Source organism: Lepidochelys kempii, chromosome 4, assembly GCF_965140265.1.
Source record: "Lepidochelys kempii isolate rLepKem1 chromosome 4, rLepKem1.hap2, whole genome shotgun sequence".
Classification (NCBI taxonomy): domain Eukaryota; kingdom Metazoa; phylum Chordata; order Testudines; family Cheloniidae; genus Lepidochelys; species Lepidochelys kempii.
In genome coordinates, this window is record NC_133259.1 from 136,178,079 (window position 1) to 136,196,522 (window position 18,444).

The window sequence follows — 18,444 nt, forward strand, 5'->3', positions numbered from 1 at the left end:
GTTTTTATTCTCTCACATACAAGAATGCATCACTTTGCATCTTGTAAAATCAATTACTGCTCTGGCAGATTTTACAAGACAGATGTGGCAGATACACACCTGCGTATCAGAGGACAGAATCAAAATGCAGATATACATTCTGAGAAAACAGAATCCTTATTCTATATGCAGAACAACGTGATTTCCCTCCCATCCAAACAAGCATTTCAGCATTCAAGAAGGATTAGATATATTCAGTCATTCAGCAATGAATATATACATGCTTATTTCCATTCAGACCAACTTTAATGCAAACCTTGGTTTTGCAGCTGGCGCCAGATATAGCTTTGAGGGGTGCCTTAGGAACGAGATAAATTATATTAGATAGCAAACACCCTGAGGAAGGGTTCAGAGTTTGTATACTGTTCAGCATAAAATTGGCATTGAAATGATTAATAAATAAAAAAAATTATCCAAAACAGGGTTCTGTGGAAGAAGAGTTGACAATATTACTCAGATAAAACACAGATATAATAAACACTGATTATAAAAAGGGTGCCACTCTCTTATACAACATATTTATTCTATAATAATTTAAATATTGTGCAGTACTTTGTCTTGGAGTAGTGGTTTCTATAAGTAAAAAGGAAAGTTACTTACCTGTACAGTAACTGGAGTTCTTAAAGATCTGTTGTCCATATGTACATTCTACTAATGATGTGCACACATCCCATCCATTTGAGTTCTAAATCTTTGGCCAAAAGTGTCCGTGTGGACACGCTTGTGCTCGATGCACCCTTGCGCCCTTAGTCAAGTGCATAAACGGATAGAGCACACCAACTGCCTCTGTTTCCTCTCCACTGCAGAATCCTGGTTGGTAAAGGACTCTGAGGTACAGGGGATGGAGAGCAGGTTGAGGGATTTCTATATGTACAACAAATGCTCAAAGAACTCCAATTACAGTACAGCTAAGTAATTTTCCTTTCTTCTTCAAGCAAACATACATATGCATACTCCACTAATGATGACTCCCAAGCAGTGGACAACTGTAATGGAAGGAGCTTAGTCTTAAGAGCATAAAAATTCCACAACCCTGCTTTCCCAGTTTCATCTGCTGAAATATGGAGGTAGGCAGGGAATATTTAAGTGTTTGGAGAGCAGATATATTTGGAGCTTGTTGCTCTACAAGGTCTCTGACAGACATAAATAGGAAGCAAAGGAAGGAAGTGAACGAAGGGGTGTGTCATAAATATAAAGGGAAGGGTAAACCCCTTTGAAATCCCTCCTGGCCAGGGGAAAGCTCCTCTCACCTGTAAAGGGTTAAGAAGCTAAAGGTAACCTTGCTGGCACCTGACTAAAATGACCAATGAGGAGACAAGATACTTTCAAAAGCTGGGAGGAGGGAGAGAAACAAAGGGTCTGTGTCAAGGTTCCTCCCCCACTCTGAACTCTAGGGTACAGATGTGGGGACCTGCATGAAAAAACCTCCTAAGCTTATCTTTACCAGCTTAGGTCAAAACTTCCCCAAGGTACAAAATATTCCCCCCGTTGTCCTTGGACTGGCCGCTACCACCACCAAACTAATACTGGTTACTGGGGAAGAGCTGTTTGGACGCGTCTTTCCCCCCAAAATACTTCCCAAAACCTTGCACCCCACTTCCTGGACAAGGTTTTGGGAAGTATTTTGGGGGGAAAGACGCGTCCAAACAGCTCTTCCCCAGTAACCAGTATTAGTTTGGTGGTGGTAGCGGCCAGTCCAAGGACAACGGGGGGAATATTTTGTACCTTGGGGAAGTTTTGACCTAAGCTGGTAAAGATAAGCTTAGGAGGTTTTTTCATGCAGGTCCCCACATCTGTACCCTAGAGTTCAGAGTGGGGGAGGAACCTTGACACAGACCCTTTGTTTCTCTCCCTCCTCCCAGCTTTTGAAAGTATCTTGTCTCCTCATTGGTCATTTTAGTCAGGTGCCAGCGAGGTTACCTTTAGCTTCTTAACCCTTTACAGGTGAGAGGAGCTTTCCCCTGGCCAGGAGGGATTTCAAAGGGGTTTACCCTTCCCTTTATATTTATGACAGGGTGTGATGGGGCTTAATTCCCCACTGCCTGTAAAATAAGGGAAAGAACCTAATTAGTTATGCTCCATACCTGGGAAGTGATTAACTAATTGCCTCCTGGCCAGAGGAGGTGAAGCTAAGCTGTATAAGGAGCTGAGACAGCTCAATAGAGAGGAAGAGACCGAAGAGAGAGAAGCTAGAGAGAGTTCTCTCTTCCTGGGAAGGATCTGGAAGAAGGTCCAGTAGTTTGGGAGTGGCTAGGGCCAGGAAGCAGAGCTATAGAAGTAGGCTTAATTCCTGTGGTGGGGCCCTAGAATGTAGAGAAGTCCTCAGCTTGGGGACGGGGGAGGGGGTAGAAGGCCAGCTTAAATGGTATTTGGACTCCCAGCAGAGAAAAGCCTGTGGGGGGGGGCAGTAAGCTGACTAGGGGAAAGAACTTAAGTTGAGCCCAGGAGAGGCAAAGGACCTTTTGTTTGTGAAGCCAAACCACACAACAGGACTGAACTATTAAATGACTTGGCTGGAGGTCCAAATGGGAGAGGTCACTGTGTCAGAGAAAGTAGCCACCACATGGGGTACAAGATGCTAAGACCCCTGCAATGCTGTGTCCAGGAAGAAAGGTGTACCTAGAGGCAAGGACGCCCCTTGACAAGGGAAGAGAGAAAACAGAACTTGATTTTGCTGCCCTGGAAAAAGGGAGAAGAACTTGATTTGTTTTGTGGGCTACTTTTCTCACTGGTGAGGGAAGCCTATCCTATAATAACCCTCTCTCTAGGCCAGTATCAACCATTCTCCAAATAAGGAATGATTACTATGTTTTCCACTCTGTTTATGATACAGCATCAACAAAGCTATTAAAAAAAACCTGTTAGGTTGCCTCTTGATTTAACTGATCACATACCTGAGTATCTCTTCTTTTTTTATGTCGCTCAGCAGAAGTCATGTTAGGATATTTCAAGCCCACTACTTTACTTCTTCCCTTGTCCCACTTTTCAGAGCGACTTTTCTGCTGACTGATGGTGCAATACAGTTTGGACAGTCTTGGTGACAAGCGTACTCTTTCATGCCCAAAAGCCCTGATCAGCCTGGCAGTGTCAATGGTGGAAATGGAACTGCTCACTTCAGTCTGAGAAGTTGTTTCCATCTCTGTTTGGGTCACCATGTCTGATTCAGAGGCAGTAGAATCTGTCACCACAACGTGGTCTTTAGTAGGCATAGTCTCTAAAGAGGTGTCACTCAGAGGATCTAAATATTTTTGTTTCAAGAATCTCTTCATGTGATTGATAGTTCTCTCTCCTGCCCTTTGTTGTCTAGACTCAACTCGTCTTTTTTCATCATAACTGGTATCTGATCTTTCTTCAGCGTTCAGTACATTTCTATAAGAGTCTAGGTTACTTTCATATACCTTCTTGTCCTGATGTCTTATTTTCTTCTGCTCTCTTCCCCTAGTTTTCTCTCCAATATTGCTCTTGCCATTCTCTGTAGGCATTAGTGAATGCCTAACAGGATTCTGGAGGACTCGGGCCAGTCGATCAAGGCGTTCCACTAGGGACAGCTCATTGCTGATCTTAAGATTATGAAGGTGGTGCTTCTTTTGACGCTCTAAAAACTTAGTCCAAAGCTCATCCAAACTGCCAGTGGAATAGGTACTCTGTTTTAGTGGCAGATCCATCTTCTGTCTCCTGCTTAAGTCAGTCCTTTGGCTGCTTGATAGCAGATAATCTCTGACCTTCTTTTGGTCCTCTTGTACAAGCTCTTTCCCTGAAGCTTCTTTCCCCAAAAATGCATTGAATCTCAAGTCCTCAACCTTGCTATAATCCATTTCTGCAGTTAGTGGGGAGAATTCATCCTCCTCACCCTCTTGAGGATAAACAGAGGAAGAGTGTTGATCTTTCTTGGCAGCTCTCCAGTTTTGGAAGAAATCTCTTGAAGAAGGTCCAGTGTGTCCAATATCAGTGCACTCCTCTGAAGGCTCATCATTAGAGAGGAAGTAACTTTCATGTTGCAGGGGCACTGGATGGTGAAGGTAAAACTGGGCTGTCTTGAAAACTGAATGAGTTGTTTTTACAGATTCCAAATGATTCACGGACTCTGAAACAGAAAGAGAACTGCTGTTTTACTTCCCCACACACACAAATGATGGCTACTGGCTTCTTCAGAAACAGTCTCCTATGAATAGGGAACTCCCATTCCACAGGACTCCCAAAGCAGTTTACCAATTGCAGGTACATATGAGTCACTTCACACAATGCTGAAATGCAACCTCTAGGATGGAATCTGAAAGTTATTAACAGTGCACAGCAGTTTTATACAGACATTAAGGCTAAGAAATGAAGGGGAATACCATACCCATTAAAACTGCAGGAGGAATTAAACATGCAGTATGTAATTTCCCAAACTGGCATATGGACAGGATGCTGAGGTTAACATTTACTCTTTCAAAAAGTGCCATAAGATCTTCAATGACAAGCAGCCAGAAACTCAGTTTTACCTCTCTTCCAAAGGATGAAACCCCTAGTATATAGTGCCATGCTACTAACTTAAAAAAATGCCACTTGTAAGTGATGCTACTTCCTGTATCACCCTGTATATGTCTTGGAGGTATCCCACAGAAGTATTGACCAAGTCTTAGCTTGTAAAATCTGATGGGATTACTCAGCCCAAAGTAGAACGGCTGCAAGGAAATCCCACCAAAAGATGATGTATGTAGAATGACCTGTTTTCAAATAACTACACAATGTATTATAAATGAGATTTTAATTAATATGAATGTATTTTGTAGGCATGCACTGCAGTAGGAATATGCATCCCAAGTCAAAAGAGAAAATGCTTGTAAGGAAATGCTCCAGACTTAACTGGATGAATAATCATCTCTAAAAGGATATTTATGAGTATGTAGAGAGCCTACAGGAATTAAATAGGGGATGGATCAGAAAAGAAAGCTACATCTTGGAGGTCAGAAAATGTAGGGTTAAAGTGAAAACTGCCAAAAGTCAACCTGAGTTAGACTTTGCAAAGTAAATTAAAACAAAAAGTAAAAGATTCTTTAGCCATATAAATAAAAAGGAGCAAGGAAAAAAAAGAAATGATGTGTAGTGAGCTTGGAGTGGAAACTAAGGATAATCTAAGAGCGTGGCCCCAAAACTAAATGTTTATTTTGCCTGTTTTCAATAAGAAGATGATGTAGAACATGGGGGCAAAGGCAGGATGGTTAACGGGAATGAGCATATTGAAACAGAAACTACTACATCTGGGGCGGAAACAAAACTCAAAGAGCTTAATATACTTGGGTCTGGGGAGATGGGGGAGTCGAGGAGGGGAAACTGACACATGAAATTGTTAGTCTGATAGCAAGAATTTTTCATAAACTTATCGAAGTGGGGGTGGTACTGTATAATTGGTGATAGCAAACATAGTGCCTATATTTAGGAAATGGGAGGGGAAAGCGATCTGACCTCAATGATATGCAAAGCTTTAGAACAGAGTTCAAAGGAAAGAATCATTAAAGACATGGAAGTAAAAGGAAAATGGGATAAAACGCAACATGAGTGTATTAAAGGTAGATCATGCCACACTGACTAGATATCTTTCTTTGATAAGATAACTAATTTTTTAGACAAGGATAATGCAGTAGATGTAGTCTATCTGGATTTCAGTAAACCATTTGCAAAAAGAAAAGGAGTACTTGTGGCACCTTAGAGACTAACCAATTTATAAATTTATAATAATATAAATTGGTTAGTCTCTAAGGTGCCACAAGTACTCCTTTTCTTTTTGTGAATACAGACTAACACGGCTGCTACTCTGAAACCAGTAAAACATTTGATATGGCACCACATGGGAAATTACTAGTTCAACTGGAGAAGGTGGGGATTAGTACAATAATTGTAAGGTGATTAAGGAAGTGGCCAAATGGGAGACTAACAGGTTTTGCTGAAAGTAGAACCATTAGTTTGAACAGGGTTGGTTTACTTCTGGCTTTCCTCAAAGACTGGTCTTTTTGTCTAGTATTGTTCTTCCCCAAGAGAGAAAGGGTCATTCCCTTATCTCATCTTTTTACTCCTGTAGCCTAGCATTTTACGAAGAACACCACACAGAAAACAGACTGGGAGGCCAGCTATTACTTCTTTTTAAGGAAGAGGATGATATGTTGTAGGAGTGAAGGGAAACACTACACAAATTCAATGTATGGGAGCTGTAGCTCCCAGATGCGCTTACCAAACAAGCAAGGTAAACATGAGAGGATATTTTACTACAACATACACGTGGATATTTAAAACTCAAAACAATCTCCACTCAAGGAGCAGAAAAGCTTCAAGGAAGATTTCTCCCCAGGTGAAAGTGATCAAGAGGAACGTCCACTGATGTGCTAGCCTGGTCTCCTGGAATGACCTCATCCCAGTCAGGTTGGACTGTCTACTAGCTCAGGAATACAATAATTACACTGAAGTACTCCATAAACATTCATTGCATTGAAGATCTTCATTTAACAAGTTTATGTGATATTAAGAGGAAAAATAGGGCTCCAGAGAAATCAGACACTTAATTCAGAACCCACTTTGCGCTCATCCCTCATTAGTGGACATAATTACATTACCTCATTGTAACTTTTTCAGTTCTTGTTTGGTACAAAGAGTATTTCATAATGCTGTACAGAGCACTAAGTGTAACTCTAATGGAATAGACACAAATCAGACATCAAGAATTATAACATTCAAAAACGAGTCGGAGAACACTTCAACATCCCTGGTCACTCAATTTCAGACCTAAAGGTCACAATTCTCCAACAACAAAAACTTCAAAAACAGACTCCAAAAGAGAAACTGCAGAAATGGAATTAATTTGCAAACTGGACACCATTAAATTAGGCTTGAATAGAGACTGGGAGTGGATGGATCATTACACAAAGTAAAAACTATCTCCCCATGCTAATTTTTTCCCCTACTGTTACTCACACCGTCTTGTCAACTGTTGGAAACGGGCCATCCTGATTATCACTACAAACGTTCTTTTTCTCCTGCTGACAATAGTCCACCTTAATTGATTGGTCTTGTTACAGTTGGTATGGCAACACCCATTTTTTCATGTTCTCTGTGTGTATATATATATATATATCTTCCTACTGTATTTTCCACTGCATGCATCCGATGAAGTGGGTTTTAGCCCATGAAAGCTTATGCTCAAATAAATATGTTAGTCTCTAAGGTGCCACAAGTACTCCTCGTTTTTTTCCCTAATGGAATGGATATCTGCATGCAGTAGAGATGGCAGTCACGCAGCAATTTTTTCACTTAGAGTAAAAAGCACAGGACAAATTTTGCCCAGGAATAAGAGGGAGCAGCTTCCACTGATGTCAATGAAAGCCCTGATCCTACTCGTACTGTTGGTAAACTCCCAACAACTCAAATAGGACCAAGATCTGGAATGTCAATCAAGACTAATTTTAGCTACTGCCATGGGATAATTGACACTTCATACATTATCTCAATATAAAAAAATGCACTTAATTTCATCAAAGAGTAATGTTTCCAGTGGTGCAGTGTCCCCTCTAGCAGAGTGCTGCAATGATAAATTTGAGCTTCTGCCTCTAGAAATCAGTTTCTAGTTTTAATATCAGCCAACCCAAGCTACGAGAGGGAAGGAGTAAAGATACAGTAAACCCAACAGATATTAATATTCAATACTTATAGAGATGAATCAGTACCTGGCAATGTGACGTCAGGTATCCCTGGACATGAACAAAAGATCTAATGAGTCTATGGAGCCATCCTGTCACATTTTAGTTGCCAAGAAATTGCTATTCAACAACCTCATGATAATTTTCCACACCTGACTGAGAATACTTTGCACTAAGTGTGCCTTTTATTGGATGACCTCAAAGCATTTTACTAAACCTTAACTGAGCTTCAGCACCCCTTGCATGTTGTTAACTGTAATTATATCTATTGTGCTATTGGGGGAGCTGAGGGACAGAGAGACACAAATAACATGATCATGAGAAATCAGTGAGAGTACAACTCCTAGTCCTGTGCTCTAACCACACACTCTCCTGTGTAGCCAATTAGTTCATTTTATCCATATATTATTGTACTGTATGATGTTATGATTAACTCATATGCTATGTTACAAATAATTAATAGATTTCAGTTGTAGAATTATAGAAGTATAAGACTGATAAGTATTTAGAAGTGATAAGTATGCATTAGGTATCTAAGTATAACAGGGCTGAAGGCCGAGGCCTATAAGATTTTAAGCTTAGTCATACTAGACCATATATGTTTAAGAAGTGCTTGACATAAGTAAGTGACCAAAGACTGACCCTATGCCACAGGATCATGAGAAAGATGTGCCAACAGATGGTGTTACAAAAATTGACCGCAAGGTACTGTTTAAAACCATGAGGTATTGATACCCTGTTCTCTTCCAAAATATGTCCTGACATCAGGGTAGATGTTGTGTGTAGATGCTAATGAGAATAAAACAACCTATGAAAAATGGGTTACCCCAATATTCTTGGGGGGCACAATACAGATAAGGAAAATGAGTGTTGACACCTTCATGCATATGCACACAGTATTAGGTGTAGACAGAATCACATGATAAGAGAGGGTGCCTGGATTGGGTAAAATGAGTTACCTATAGGAAAACTCCAGCAGGAGCCAACTCTCTCCTGTGGATCAATTGGCAAGCCATCCATCAGACCCGCAGAATATCGTTGAGGATGTGAGTATGACAACAGTTATAATTATTGCATAGTTTGTTATAGGATTTCTATATGCATAGGTGATTGTAACTTTACTTATTGCTTTAATGCAACTTGTAAAACAGATTAGATCCTGTACTTGTGAATGTATGTGTGGTCACTATCCTTGGTCTTCATGTGTTCCTAAAGGCTCTAAATCTGAAACTGTAGCAACCAGAGCCGAACCCCTGGTGGTATAATACAACATCACTAAATTCACTTTAAATAAAATAAAAGGCTATACCTGTAAGAGATATAGAAAAGAAAAATGCACCTGGATAATCTAATTACCTGTAGTAGCTTCCAGTGATGTCTTTTTTTCTTTTGCCCAGGCTACCTTAGGCTCAGATCTCTTACTGTAGACACCCTCTTTATGTTTAATAGCTACAATGTCTAGAGGATTCTCATCCATGGAGCCAAGTACCTTTGCTGGAAAATTTGGAGGAATAGCATCATTTGATCCTATAAATAAAGCAAGCAACATGGTCACAGAGGTTTATGATAACGAATAAAAGGTTAAAGCGAAGCAGCACAGAGAAGGTACAGTTTTAAGAACAGGCCAAACCAGGCCACAACCTAGAGCAGTGGTGGGCCGCAAGGACGTGCAAGCCACTGTTTTTCCACAGCTCCCATTGGCTGGGAACGGCAAACCCCGGCCACTGGGAGCTGTGGGCGGCCGACAGTCAATGTAAACAAACTGTCTCGCGGCTCACGAGCAGATTACCCTGATGGGCCACAGGTTGCTCACCACTGACCTAGAGCTTTCATATCACAGCAAATCATTGAAAGGCAGCTAACATAGGGAGTTTAATTTATTGCCTGAGTAAGGCATTATTAGTAGTGCATTCAACTAATGAACAACATAGTTCTAGTGAAATAATACCAGCAGCTTAGTTTTTCTATAGCGCCTCTGATCCCACGATCAAAAGATGCTTCCCTCTGAGGTAGGCAAATATTATACCCATTTTACTACAGACAGGCACATAGAGGTTAAGATCACACACTCAGAGGTCCAGACTCCCTCCTGCTGATCTTCATATTCAATTTTAGATATTTTCATTGACTGATGCAAACAGTTATTTTCTGGGATCTGTACAGGGAAGGGATGAAGCAAGCTGACAGACGTATGAAACAGCAGTTAGAGGGATTTTTTTTTCTAGTCCTACTGAATGCTTCTTTAGCTACATAACTAGGTCTGCACAGCCTCTAAACAATAGCTCAAGACAACAACAACACATTTTTCCAGCAGAGCTCCCACAGCACCACATTTCTGTGTCCTATGAGTCTGAAAGCCTAAAGAGACAGTTAACGGATTTCTATTCTTTGGCAACACCATCCAGTTACATTCAGTGGCCTTATTCAACTCAATTTTCTTCAGATTGTTCTCATGAACTACGAGTCCTAACCGCAGCAGGGAATTTAAAATCAGATTTTTAAAAATACTGTTGTGTGTTTTCTAGAACCTGAGCTGCATCATGTCTACATTGCATTTGCACTGTTAGCACCCTGGTTCCTAAAAAGCCCACACATCACATCTACCTCTCTCTTCTCCCTTACATTACAGCAGACAGAATGGGTGAAGATTAGGAAACATGTGGAGACAGATTTGGAAGCCTGACCTTTGCTTTTACTTCTGTAATTTTTCAGATAAGATTACTGTGGACACAGTTGTAGCTGTAATTAATATCCAGTATACCTGTATACCAGGGAGTTAAGACAACATCTTCATAACATTAACTGGTTTCAGAGTAACAGCCGTGTTAGTCTGTATTCGCAAAAAGAAAAGGAGTACTTGTGGCACCTTAGAGACTAACCAATTTATTTGAGCATGAGCTTTCGTGAGCTACAGCTCACTTCATCAGATGCATGCCGTGGAAACTGCAGCAGACTTTATATATACACAGAGAATATGAAAAAATACCTCCTCCCACCCCATTGTCCAGCTGGTAATAGCTTATCTAAAGTGATCATCAGGTGGGCCATTTCCAGCACAAATCCAGGTTTTCTCACCCTCCACCCCCCCCACACAAATTCACTCTCCTGCTGGTGACAGCCCATCCAAAGTGACAACTCTTTACACAATGTGCATGATAATAAAGTTGGGCCATTTCCTGCACAAATCCAGGTTCTCTCACCCCCCTCCCAAAAACCACACACACAAACTCACTATCCTGCTGGTAACAGCTCATCCAAAGTGACCATTCTCCCTACAATGTGCATAATTAAGGTGGGCCATTTCCAGCACAAATCCAGGTTTTCTCACATCCCCCCACCCCCATACACACACAAACTCACTCTCCTGCTGGTAATAGCTCATCCAAACTGACCACTCTCCAAGTTTAAATCCAAGTTAAACCAGAACATCTGGGGGGGGAGGGGGGTAGGAAAAAACAAGAGGAAATAGGCTACCTTGCATAATGACTTAGCCACTCCCAGTCTCTATTTAAGCCTAAATTAATAGTATCCAATTTGCAAATGAATTCCAATTCAGCAGTTTCTCGCTGGAGTCTGGATTTGAAGTTTTTTTGTTTTAAGATAGCGACCTTCATGTCTGTGATTGCGTGACCAGAGAGATTGAAGTGTTCTCCGACTGGTTTATGAATGTTATAATTCTTGACATCTGATTTGTGTCCATTTATTCTTTTACGTAGAGACTGTCCAGTTTGACCAATGTACATGGCAGAGGGGCATTGCTGGCACATGATGGCATATATCACATTGGTGGATGTGCAGGTATACGAGCCTCTGATAGTGTGGCTGATGTTATTAGGCCCTGTGATGGTGTCCCCTGAATAGATATGTGGGCACCATCCTATACCGGAAACCTACTGACCGCTATTCCTACCTACATGCCTCCAGCTTTCACCCAGACCACACCACACGATCCATCGTCTACAGCCAAGCTCTGTGATACAACTGCATTTGCTCCAACCCCTCAGACAGAGACAAACATCTATAAGATCTCTATCAAGCATTCTTACAACTACAATACCCACCTGAGAAGTGAAGAAACAGATTGATAGAGCCAGAAGAGTTCCCAGAAGTCACCTACTACAGGACAGGCCTAACAAAGAAAATAACAGAACGCCACTAGCCGTCACCTTCAGCCCCCAACTAAAACCCCTCCAACGCATTATTAAGGATCTACAACCTATCCTGAAGGATGACCCAACACTCTCACAAATCTTGGGAGACAGGCCAGTCCTTGCCTACAGACAGCCCCCCAACCTGAAGCAAATACTCACCAGCAACCACATACCACACAACAGAACCACTAACCCAGGAACCTATCCTTGCAACGAAGCCCGTTGCCAACTGTGCCTACATATCTATTCAGGGGACACCATCACAGGGCCTAATAACATCAGCCACACTATCAGAGGCTCGTTCACCTGAACATCCACCAATGTGATATATGCCATCATGTGCCAGCAATGCCCCTCTGCCATGTACATTGGTCAAACTGGACAGTCTCTACATAAAAGAATAAATCGACACAAATCAGATGTCAAGAATTATAACATTCATAAACCAGTCGGAGAACACTTCAATCTCTCTGGTCACGCGATTACAGACATGAAAGTCACTATTTTTACAACAAAAAAACTTCAAATCCAGACTCCAGCGAGAAACTGTTGAACTGGAATTCATTTGCAAATTGGATACAATTAACTTAGGCTTGAATAGAGACTGGGAGTGGCTAAGTCATTATGCAAGGTAACCTATTTCCCCTTGTTTTTTCCTACCCCCCCCCCCGACGTTCTTGTTAAAACCTGGATTTGTGCTGGAAATGGCCCACCTTTATTATCATACACATTGTAAGGAGAGTGGTCACTTTAGATAAGCTATTACCTGCAGGAGAGTGGGGTGCGAGGAGGTATTTTTTCATGCTTTGTGTGTATATAAAAAAGATCTTGTACACTTTCCACAGTATGCATCCAATGAAGTGAGCTGTAGCTCACGAAAGCTTATGCTCAGATAAATTGGTTAGTCTCTAAGGTGCCACAAGTACTCCTTTTCTTTTTTCTTAAAAACTCTGATATACCTTCCTTAATACATGGTATCATATTACACTTCAGAATGCATCCATAACAAGCTAAACAGAAAAGGAACATTTTAAGAGGAGATTTAAAGCAGGGAACTAGATCAGGATGGATGGGAGGACCTCTGAAGAAATGAAACAGGCCCAAATGAAGAAGCAATTCCAAGTGGAAAGAGAAGAACTAAAGGAAAATCTGCCAGGTTGTGTGAAAAACATACACACTTCTCCTTTCAGTCCCAACAGACAGAGGTAATGAAGTCTCTGACTAGAGAAGTCTAGACCACATCTTTCAAATCCAGGATGTCACATCTTTATGTTACAAAGCTAAAAAACATAAGTGGCATAAATATACTGGGACAAGATTCTACTCACAGTTTCACAGAGTAAATCCAGATAAAGTAACTATTAAAAATCAGTGGAGTTACTCAAGATCTGCTTGTTGTAACAGCTGAATTTAACTCATTAGAACATTCTGCAGTTGCATTATGCATACTTAGCCCTATTGACTACAGCAAGAGCTTAGAACTATGCATTCAGACTCAGGATAGAATTTGGCTCAGTTTTGTAAAAGTTTTTAGAAATGTAAATACCTGAGTGAGAGCTCTCAATAGTGGTCTCTGACCTGACAGGAGATATTTTGGGTCCTTTCATCGGATGGGGAACATAATACATCTCGGAACTTCCAGAAGGCTTATATGGCAACAACAGAGGCTGATCTGCAGGAATGGAGAGCAGTGCAATTAACAGAAATCAGCAAAGCCTAAAACTGTAATAAGCCGAGGTCACAGATAAGGACCCAAAAAGATCCTGGAAGATGTGCTGCATAGATTGTGTTCAGTTTGCAGTTTACTATTTCCCTAGAGCAGCAATTCTCAACTAGGGGCCCGGGGCTCCCCTGGGGGACCACGAGCAGCTTTCAGGGGGTCCACCAAGGGCCGGTGTTAGACGCTCTGGAGCCCAGGGCAGAAAGCCAAAGCCATGCCTCACAGTGCTAAAGCCTGGGGCCCCAAACCCCATCACCCAGGGCTGAGGCCAAAACCTAAGCAACTTAGCTTCGTGGGGCCCCCCTGTGGTTTGGGACCCCAGTTAATTGCTCTGCTTGCTACCCCCTAACACTGCCCCTGGCTTTTATATGCAGAAAAACAGTTGTTGTGGCACAGGTGGGCTGTGGAGTTTTTATAGCATGTAGGGGGGGGGCCTCAGAAAGAAAAAGGTTGAGAACCCCTGCCCTAGAGAATACGCTCTTTAAAAAGAATGATCAGAAAGGAGTCTACCTGCTAGTTAGAAAGCTGACCCGCTTATAGCTAGAAAGGATGACTTAATCATTTATAACATTCCTTAAAGATTAATAAAATGTGTGACTAGTGAGACCTGTAATAAATTTAAAAAGCTCATTCACATACCAACATTGCTCACTGTGAGTAATAACTAATGAAATCACCTGCCTGTGTTTAGGTCAACAAATATAACATGCAACTATGGTGCAACTCCACTGGAAGATTCTGTTTGCTGCAGGTGGCAAGGGCTGGAGCACTTAGTGCTTCTTAATAGTGAAGATAAACAATTGTTCAAGTAGCTGAAAGGATATCTTTGTATTCCCATTTAAACAGAGCTGGAGGTCTTCACATATTGAAGGCATCTGATCTCTTCTCACCCCATATGCACACAACTGACTGATGTTGCTTTACACAACACCTCAAAGAGGAGAGAGACCCAGAGTTTGGAACAGAGGAAATATTATAGAAACTGAATGAGTCTACATACACTTGCATTGTGCAGCAGCAATCACTGGTGTAAAGAGGTACAATTTGCATGGCCTGCACCAATGTGAGTTAATCTGCCACGTGAGTTCAGATTTTATTGGGGTATATATCATCACTACCACATTCTCTCTCTCAGTAGCTGTGTAAATAAATTATTTTGCCCACAGAGTAATATACGATTAGTTACCTGCCAACTCAAAGGTCTCTGAGCACCCTCATGATTTCTAATATGCATCATTTTAAATAACAATTTTAAAAATAAGTTCATTTAAAAAAAACAAAACCCTTGGTTTCTCCCACTAAGTGCACAAGAATCAAAACATTTTACTTGACAGGTTGTGTGGAAGAGGAAAGATTGTAGATTCATGGAAGACACTTTGATTTTCTCACCAGCTGGCCTGTGGGAAGGCGAAATGTAGTTCAGAGATGAAGTAGCTAGGTTAGCGATTTCACATGCCCTTTGGTGAGAGGACCCAAAGGAACTGGTTTCACCATCTTCAGTGCTCATATATATCTCTGCTGAAAATGTTGTCTTTTCAGGACTTTCTGTTGTTATCTGAGTTATGGCATCAGATGTTGCCTTTCCAGTTTGTGCAGAAACTGTGATCTTGAAATTATCCTGCAGATTATGTCCACATGAATCCAAAACTCTGGTATGAGCCTGACTTGAGAATGGTACCCTCTGGCTACTTTCCAGAGGCATATATCTTAAATCTTGTGAAGATATTGGTTTTGGGAAGTGTGAAGAACTTTGATCCTTTGGGATAGATTCAGTAGTTAATAATTTAGAGGCAGATTCTAACAAAATTTTGGGGGGAGAGCTTGAAAGCATTTGTTGAGCAACAGTCTTAAGTCTGTCATTAGATCTTGTTTCAGCTTCAGCATCCAATATACTGACCAGTTCTGAATTAAGTTTTGGGGAGAGAGTTATGTGGACACAAGACAGTGCTTTCCTGGTTGGAGATGAAGGAGATTCAGGCATGGCGGTTAAAGTTTTATCTGGGGAAGGACAATGTATCACATTGGCATGTCCGGTCTCAACATTTGTCTGGCTGACAGAGAACATATCAGAAGAAAGTTTATCCTTTTCCAACAAATTACCATGGTCTTTAAGCAAAAGGGTTTGTAGGCTATGAACTGGACCTTCTGAGCTATCTGCAAAGGGAACCTGGTTGTACAGATTCATCTTTCCCTGCTGATGAGGACTCATGGAAAGAGGTTGATAAAACATATTTACTTCTTGATCAAATTTCATATCACGATCAACCCCAGAAAATTTGGAACCATGTCTGCCCAACCCAAGAGTATCGTGAGTGGAAGATTCAGCTTCCTCAACACTATCTGCAACTAGGGTCAGTCCTTGGTCAGTGTATGTGGTTATAGAACCTTGACCTGATAAAATTTCTTTTTCTCGAGAAGTTCCAAGTTTGCCAACAGCAATGGGCACATGTTGAAACCTGTCTTTATCTGCACTAAACTTAAAATCATTATCATGTGAGTGAGTGGCTGTTGGGCTTGACGAAGGACATGATTTAGAACTTTCCACTTGTTGCTTGCCAGGTCTCTGGTCTTTAGCACTAACAGATACAATTTCAAAAGGCATTATACCATGAAGAGTATCTTCACTGAGACTGGCACTAGGGACAGTGGAAGCTAATGGAGACTGGGATCGTTTACAGGATGCAAAAGTGATGGAAGTAATCTGCTTCGCAACTTCTACAGAAGGCTTTTCTGGAGACTGCCTCTTCTGAGATGAAAGGATCACATCCTCTTCTTTTGGTACACAGGAGCCATCCACCAATCCCAATGAAAATTTATCCACATCTTTACACAAGGGTGTGTGGAGCTCAATGCTAGCATCAAAGGGATTAGGTCTGAGCGTCTGCAGCTGATGGTAGATATGTTTTTGGATGGTATTCAAAGCTTTAAACTGTGCATCATCTAGTGGTGAATAATCAGCAGGGTCACTTCTATATATTGGTGTGACCGGTCTTGTGTTTGACTCTGGAGACTCATTAAGTTTGAAATCTTGTGTCTGGCTGGCAATTTGCAACTGTTTGCCAGCTGGAGATTTGAAGTGTCCTGTGTTCTGCCTCAGACTATGGCTGTGACTCATTATAGCCTCTGAATTGTTTCCCCATGGATCCTGTAAATGCAAAAAAACCACAAAGATTCTTGAAAAAAAAAAATAAATTGTGCAATAAGAATTTAACAATTCAAGTAAGGACTAAAGTTGGCAATAACCCTATTTTTGCCATCACACAGAAAATACAAACATTTTGGAACACAACTGCTAACATGACTGTAAACATAACAAGACTGGCCTTCAGGTATGCCAGAAAAGCAGCCAGTTTCAATGCCACAATATACAACACGATCACTGTAATTTACCTTTCTAACAGTATTCTTCAGGGTTTGGTTTTATTGTAATAAAATAGACAATATATAGATTTTCTTGAGATAGGGAGGAGGCAAGCTGTAAGTACTTCTTATTGAACAAAACTTGCTCACTTCATTCACTGGGATCTTGCTCTCCCACTTCGCTACCCCACCAGCTGTTTGTTTCATCCATCCTGTCCCATCTTGTTATAAGCCTATATTATAAAGTGTTTGGAACAGAGACTGTCTTCTTACTTCTCATTTGTACTGTGTCTAGCACAGCAGGACTCAGATCCCCAACTGGGGCCTCTAGACATTAAGAAATGACAAATATTGATATGGTTAGGCCATTAGCTACTTAGGAGAGGACCTGACTGATTACTATGGGACACTACTGCTGTCAGACATCTTGCATTCCATAGCTGTCACTGTAAGAAATAAAACGGGGCACATAAAAATTCTCCCTTGTTCCACTCCAACAGAGTTTAAGAAGCCAAGTGCACGTATGCTTCACACACAAATCAAAGAAAGCTTCAATTACTGATAAAAGCAAAGCAAAAAGCTATTCTTGAAACTGATACATGAGAAAAGTCTTCAATTAAAGTTTGGTGATTTTAATTCTCACATTTAATAGTTCCTTTTTTTTGACTAAGAAACAAATCTTTCCAACAGCAGTCTAAGCATTAGATCTGCAACAGTGCTCTTTCTGCAAGCCAATGTCAAACTGACAAGAAAATTAAAACAGAATTCAAAAAATATCCAGAGTTTAAGAAGCCACTATTAGTTAGCAATAACTTTTCACTCTCCAGACATATGTCATCTTTTTTCCTATTAAAATATACATGTATTCCATAAGAACATTCTTTTGTTTTACAAAAACTGGTAAGACTGCTTGCAACTGTACTGGAAGTAAGAGTGGAGGGGTAGGGGAGAAATCTTTAGATTTCTAAAACCAGACCAGTTACTTACCAGTAAAGCCACCAGGTAAAAAACTCAGTCAGCATTTTTAATGTTTTCAATCACGTATAAAAGTTGATGTTAATTGTGATAATGATCCTACACTTATAGAACACCTTTAATCCCAAAGCACTTTACAAATGTAAAATTAACATTGAAACTATACACAGGAATTACTTAATCGACTACTGAAATACAGGCACCTCTGGTATGAAATGTGCAACTGCACAATAATTTAGGACACAGAGATAAAAACAGACTTGCCTTGGCAACAACAAAACCTAAATAACAAAAAAACTAAATAAAACATGGTATAGCCCATCAATTAATCAGAAAATAAGTGCTGCCCTACTTTCTGATGATTCTTTCTCCTGGTCACATGATGTTCTGTTTGTCAGATCTCTTGTCTTTCATCTATTAGTGTGCTATCTTGCTAACATGGGCAACTGAAGTAAATGGCAAAATTTCCATTAATTTAAATGGCAGGAGTTTGCCCTTCAATTGTTAACTCCTTTGTGTATAGACTATA

General features: G+C 40.8%; 1 protein-coding gene across 10 annotated transcripts in view; it reads right to left on the reverse strand.

The window, feature by feature from the left end:
* Positions 1 to 18,444, reverse strand: part of ALMS1 (ALMS1 centrosome and basal body associated protein) — a 130,942-nt gene that overhangs the window by 27,048 nt on the left and 85,450 nt on the right. For 8 of the 10 annotated variants that reach the window (XM_073342984.1, XM_073342983.1, XM_073342985.1 and 5 more), the window contains 5 exons: positions 14,970 to 16,725; positions 13,407 to 13,532; positions 9,066 to 9,236; positions 2,934 to 4,123; positions 296 to 337 (listed from right to left, as the gene is read on the reverse strand). In XM_073342984.1, coding sequence (XP_073199085.1) covers positions 296 to 337; positions 2,934 to 4,123; positions 9,066 to 9,236; positions 13,407 to 13,532; positions 14,970 to 16,725 — 3,285 coding nt within the window. Of the gene's footprint in view, positions 1 to 295; positions 338 to 658; positions 867 to 2,933; positions 4,124 to 9,065; positions 9,237 to 13,406; positions 13,533 to 14,969; positions 16,726 to 18,444 lie in introns of those variants that run through there. The other 2 variants (XM_073342988.1, XM_073342981.1) reach the window with 2 other exon arrangements.